The sequence below is a fragment of the Anolis sagrei genome, chromosome 2 (genome assembly GCF_037176765.1).
Source record: "Anolis sagrei isolate rAnoSag1 chromosome 2, rAnoSag1.mat, whole genome shotgun sequence".
NCBI lineage: Eukaryota > Metazoa > Chordata > Lepidosauria > Squamata > Dactyloidae > Anolis > Anolis sagrei.
The window spans coordinates 193291114-193297113 of NC_090022.1; the positions used below are offsets into that span (position 1 = coordinate 193291114).

A 6000-nucleotide genomic window follows, 5' to 3' on the forward strand; every position below is an offset into this window, starting at 1 on the left:
ATATGTCCAAATACTGGTGGTGTTGTGGGGGATTTATTTTGTTATTTGGGATTTGTAGTTGCTGGGATTTATAGTTAACCTACAATCCAAGAGCATTCAGAACTCCACCAATGATGGAATTGAACCAATCTTAAAATCCAGAACTCCCATGACCAACAGAAAATACTACTAGAAGGGTTTCGTGGGCATTGACCTTGAGTTTTGAAGTTGTAGTTCACCTACATACAGAGAGCACTGTGGACTCAAATAATGATGGATCTGGACCAAACTTGGCACAAATACTCAATATGCTCAAATATGAACACTGGTGGAGTTTGGGGAAATTAGACCTTAACATTTAGGATTTGTAGTTGCAGGGATTTATAGTTCACCTAAAATCAAAGAGCATTCTGAACCCCAGCAACAATAGAATTGAACCAAACTTCCCACACAGAACCCCCGTGACCAATAGAAGATACTGTATTTTCTGATGGTCTTTGATGGTCCCCTCTGATACTCCTTTGCGACCCCTCCCCAGGGGTCCCGACCTTCAGGTTGAGAACCACTGTTGTAAAGCCTCATCAGGTTTGAGGGCACTGGAGAGAGGTGCAAGCTTTTATGTCAAAAGACTTTCTTGCTCCAGAATTAAGGATTTCATCCAAAAATCAAAGGGAATTTGTATGTTGGAATGGGGTGACTTTTATCCCAAACATGGCATTGTTCTCCATGCTTGCCTTATCTTTATATACCTTAGCAGTAAATTGGGTTTTAAACATGGCTTTTAAAAAGTTGTTACGAAGTGTTTTGTATGGCATTTCTAAAAAGCTTTCACTGGCCCCGTTGAAAAGGCAAAGCAAGTTCACTGGTGGCCACTTCATTAAAAATATATAATGATGGGTTATACCTCCAAACTCTTAAGGGGCTGGGTGGGTCAAATTGACTCTTCTTACTAGCAATCCTTTTGCCTTTTAAGGTTGAAATGTGCTTGTCAGTATTTCATCGAGGATGCCGTGTTGCTCCAGTATACCCCAGTAGAAGCTCCATCACCAAACATCCTTCCGGGGGTCGGGTTGCTGGCACTAGCTCTTCAACTGGCGAGAGGTAACTTCAAAAATATGACACAAGGCTCTTGCTGTGTGTGTGGCAACACCATCAGACTGTAAACAGTGACCTTACTCTATCACACTTGACTACAGGAAAAATCTATTTCTGAAACAAGAAATATATTCTAACGTATTGTCAAAGGCTTTAATGACTGGAATCACTGGGTTGTTGTAGGTTTTTTGGGCTATATGGCCATGTTCTAGAGGCATTCTCTCCTGACGTTTCACCTGCATCGCCTTGTGGCAGCCTTAGGTTAACCTTCCATCAACATCTCTTTTTCAAAGTAGGCTGCTTCCTATAAAACACCAGTGGTGGTCTTTAGGATAATGAGATTCTAAAGTGCTTCTCTCCTCTGCACTCCAGACAAATCCTACAGTGACTTCTTCCAAGACTCAGAGTATCCGGTGACACGATACCTTCGAGACCCCCTCCAGTTCCAGGTGGAGCTTCTCAACAGCCAAGATCCTCAGCTGGAACTTTTCCTGGAAGATTGCTGGGCCACCGCAGCAGCGGACAGGAACAGTTATCCACAGTGGAACATAGTAGTGGACAGGTAACACTCCACCTAAAGCCTTTCCTGGGGCTGCAGCAAAATGTTATTGGCCAGCAATACAGACTCTCGGTTCTAAGAATGGGTGAGATGTTTGCAGTGTAAATTACAATATTGGTTGCTGTGAGTGAGGAGGCCGAAGGAGTTTCTGATGGGATCAAAAAGTTGCTGAGTTGTGTTAAACCTTGGCCAGAAAAAGCTTCTGAAAGCATGATAAAAGGCAAAAGGAAGTGTGACACTTGGTACAGAAATCACTGCTTTAATCTCTTAAATGTTCAGCCACATTGAGACACAGACATTGTGTACAAACTTTGATTACAACCTCAAAAGCTTAGAAATCTCAGTACTGCCTTTCTCTAGAGAAGGGCTTTGTAAACTTTTCCACTTGGGATCTCTGTTGGTTTGAGACATGTTTACGTGACCCCAGGTATACAAAATGTTTACTGATAACATCAACATTTGCAAGGTTTGCCAACAGGCTGATTTCCTTTTATGAAATACAGTGGAAGCATTGGGTTGTAACTTTTCCGGGCTGTATGGCCATGTTCCAGAAGCATTCTCTTCTGATGTTTCACCCACATCTCTGGCAGCCATCCTCAGAGGTTGTGAGGCATCTTCTGCAGAGTCCATTGTAAACGGTGCATATTGTGGCTAATGGATTTTTGTAAATGTCTAAAACAGCTATATGTGATGTTCAGAAATTTTTTAGTGTTGCCAATTTTTTTCAGGACCCCAACTTTGAGCTAATTTGGGGTCAGTACCCACAGTTTAAGAAGTTGGATTTTAGAATACCTTAAATCTGCATAATCCACATGTTATAGAACTCTACTGTTCTTGATAAAGAGTGCAGGCTTGAAGTAGTATGTGACTTGGTGATTCATTTACAGAGCAATATTAACTACTGTATCTGCATGAGATACATTCCAGAATTTGGTGTGGATATGCAAAACTGCAAGTAATGGTAAAGCCCATTGTATGATGCTCTGGTGGAAGCATATAATAAAGATACACGGGGGGACAGGCCACCTCTCCTGCATCACTAGGTAATCCAGAATGACTTTCTATTAAACATCAATTTATTTATAAATGCTGTAAGTAAGTAAGTAAGTAAGTAAATAAATAAATAAATAAATGGAAGCGTACTATAAAATCACCTCAAGGACCCAGAAGATTCCTAAAGAGGACATACTTTGTGAGATAAGGGTAAAGCAGTGGTTCTCAACCTGTGGGTACCCCAATGCTTTGGCCTTCAACTCCCAGAAATCCTAACAGCTGGTAAACTGGCTGGGATTTCTGGAAGTTGTAGGCCAAAACACCTGGGGACCCACAGGTTGAGAACCACTGGGGTAAAGGAAAATGTAAATAGTGGTGCCATAGATATAGAGGCTTTACTATATATTGTACTGTCACTGATATATTCCAAGCTGACGTGCTGATCCTCTTAGCATCTCTGTTATTGTATTTTTTTAACAAGCTGTGAAAACTCAGAAGACTCCTATCAGACCACATTTCATGGAGTCCCTGCCGGCTCTGTCCCATTCCCTACACACCTGAAGCGCTTTGAAGTAAAAATGTTTACATTTGTGGTAAACAGCAACGCTCTTCAAGGGCAGGTAAGGAGGCCAGCAAGGAGATGGCACTCTTGGCAGTTGAGTATCTGCATAGTATTTTAATCTGAGCATGCTTTTTAGAAGGCCATTCTGTAAGTTTTCCTATACCTCAAATGTTGAAAAGACAGACGTAAATGTGTTTGGGAGCTCTCCTTGTTCTGCAGGGCAGGACCTTCTGGTTCTTCCCCAATGGTCTTGGCACCCGTTTCGTTTTTTTGTCCTCATAAAGAGAAATTCTATGTCAGAAGATATGCAGAGTCCTTCTCTTTAAGTCAGGAAGGGGATCATCTGTTCTGCAAAGGATCATTAGCTGTCCTGTCAGTATTTTGGTGCCCATGAAACACCATTGAGTTTTTGACTAATAAAATTATAGTTGGATTCTTAGTCTTCCCGTCTCAAGGAGTTCTCTTCCTGCTGGGACCTCAGAGGAAGTAAAGTACAGCACATCATCTCCAGCAATATGCTTCCTAGTTTTCCCAAGGTAATCTATGAAGCAGAGAGCCAGTGTAGGGTAGTGATTTGAATGCTGCTCGGCCATGGAAACCTAGTATGAGCCAGTCACATTTTTAGTTGGCCTCAGAAGAAGGTGTCTGAATAAATATGGTCAAGAAATCCCATGTTAAGGTCACCATAAGTTAGAAACATGTTGAAGGCACACAACCATAATCTTTGATGCAAGGTAACTTTTTCCTTCTTACTGTTTCCAGGTATACTTCCACTGCAGCGTGGTAATCTGTGATGCCAGCTATCCGTCCTTTGATGCCCTCTGTTCTAGGCGCTGCATTCCCAGGAGGCAGAGAATAGGTGAGTGTCTTTAATGCAGATAACTTGGAACTGGAGCTCCTGTACAAATCTGAAGCACTCTGCCTTCTTATACATAGGGGTTTTTTCCAGTCCATCTGGAGCAGTGTTTTCCAATTTTAGATCCTTAATGCAACTTTAAATTCCCTGATGGTAGCTTCTAGAAGAGTGATTCTCAACCTGTAGGTCCCCAGATATTTTGTCCTTCAACTTCCAGACATCCTAACAGCTGGTAAACTGGCAATTTCTGGGAGTTGTGGGGCAAAACACTTGGGGACCCACAGGTTGAGAACCAGTATTCTAGAACCTATGTCCCTTTATATACTGAGTGAAATTATGGCTATTTAAAAGCACATCTGGGGAGTATTGAGTGATAAGGAGGCACTGTCATGTGCCTACTGTTCTATGGAGCCTTTTCTCTTCATCTGTATTATCTACTGCCTTATGCAATGACTTTTTGGAAGACAAAGTCTTCTTCAACGAGGGAGTATATATTTTAAGCTATATAAAGAATACATATTTTATTCTGTAGCTTAATGGCTTTTTTTACTTAAGAGATCCATTCTTTCTCATGCTTTAAAGAAAGAATTTAAAGTGGCATGACTAAGATGAACGGTTTATGTATATAGAAACACTGTTCCCAGAAATGTGGCTATTATGGAATCCATGAAGTACTTAAAGAGAAAGGCACCACTTATGAATGCAATTATAGATTTCCCTTAAATCTATTCTGAAAGAACAGCAGTCTGACAATAGCCATAGCTGACTATGGCTATAGGAACACAATACTTTCCAAGCATGTTCAACTCAATATGGACGTGGATCTGTGCATTGCAGCCTTGGGATGCATCTTGTTAGCAAATGGTTTCACTCCACTGGGTTGCTCAGGAACTAATTTGTTTGGGGAAGGAAGAGTACTGGCATATGCAGTGCTAAAGAAAATGGACACAGTTGTATGTAACCCTCCAAATACCTGCAGCTTACAGTTTTATTTAATGGGTGGGGAATGTGTGACTTCACAGTTCCCATAATCCCAGGCATTTTAGTCAATGGTGAGGGAGATTGATTGTTTCAGTCCAACATGTGGGCTACATATTCCTTGGTCATAGTTAAATTTTTGGTCAATGCATAAAGGCACATTCCTTATGAAACATATGATGGCAGAAATTATTCAATACATACCTGATGACTAGGGTACAATCTATGTAACTAACCATGTATCTAAGGATGTCAACAAACTCCTTTGGAGTAGGAAGACTTGGCTCTGAAAGGGGGGATTATTGTTATTTCTCTTTTTAAAATCCTTTCTAGGCCGTAGCATCGATTCCACCAGTGATTTGCAGGGATATGTCTCATCTGGAGCCATTATGCTTGGAAGGAGGAACCATACTTGACTGAGGGGACACTATAGCTGCAGATATTTGTCTCTGTGCAATAAAAGCCTGTAACAGACATGCTTTGATCTTGTGTTTTTCTGTAAAATCTTTACAGGAAGGGTTAATGTAGTGATGTAGTGGTTGGAGAGTTACGACTATAACTCTGGAGACCAAAGTTTGAATTCTTGCTTGGGCAAGTCACACATTTCCTCCGAAAGATTTGCCTTAAGGTCACCATAAGCTGGAAATGGTGTGAAGGCACACAACAAAAATTAACAAGAGATGTAAGCAACCAAAAGCCTGAATACTGGATTAAGAAATGCCTTATTAAAAGCATGTTGACCTTCCACAGACATTTCTGCACTCCATTACTTAGAAACAAAGATATATTTGCCTGGTGTCTGAAATTCCCAAGGAATTGTGTCATTTTGCTCTGGATCAGATGTAGCCCCCAAAGCTTGAACTACAGTTCCCATCAATTGCAAATCATTACAGCTAGTCATTAAGCAAGATGGGAATTGCAGTGTTAATAGCTGGAGGGCCATAGGTTCCCTGTCTCGTGATATTAAAACTGACTTCT

At 41.1% G+C, this 6000-nt stretch overlaps 1 protein-coding gene across 1 annotated transcript in view; it reads left to right on the forward strand.

The window, feature by feature from the left end:
- LOC132765454 (zona pellucida sperm-binding protein 2-like) overlaps window positions 1-6000 on the forward strand; it is a 33812-nt gene extending 27812 nt beyond the window's left edge. The window contains exons 16-20 of the mRNA XM_067464838.1: window positions 953-1080; window positions 1447-1636; window positions 3108-3246; window positions 3951-4047; window positions 5356-6000. Of these exons, the coding sequence (XP_067320939.1) occupies window positions 953-1080; window positions 1447-1636; window positions 3108-3246; window positions 3951-4047; window positions 5356-5438 (637 nt within the window). The 3' untranslated portion in view covers window positions 5439-6000. The remainder of the gene's footprint in view (window positions 1-952; window positions 1081-1446; window positions 1637-3107; window positions 3247-3950; window positions 4048-5355) is intronic.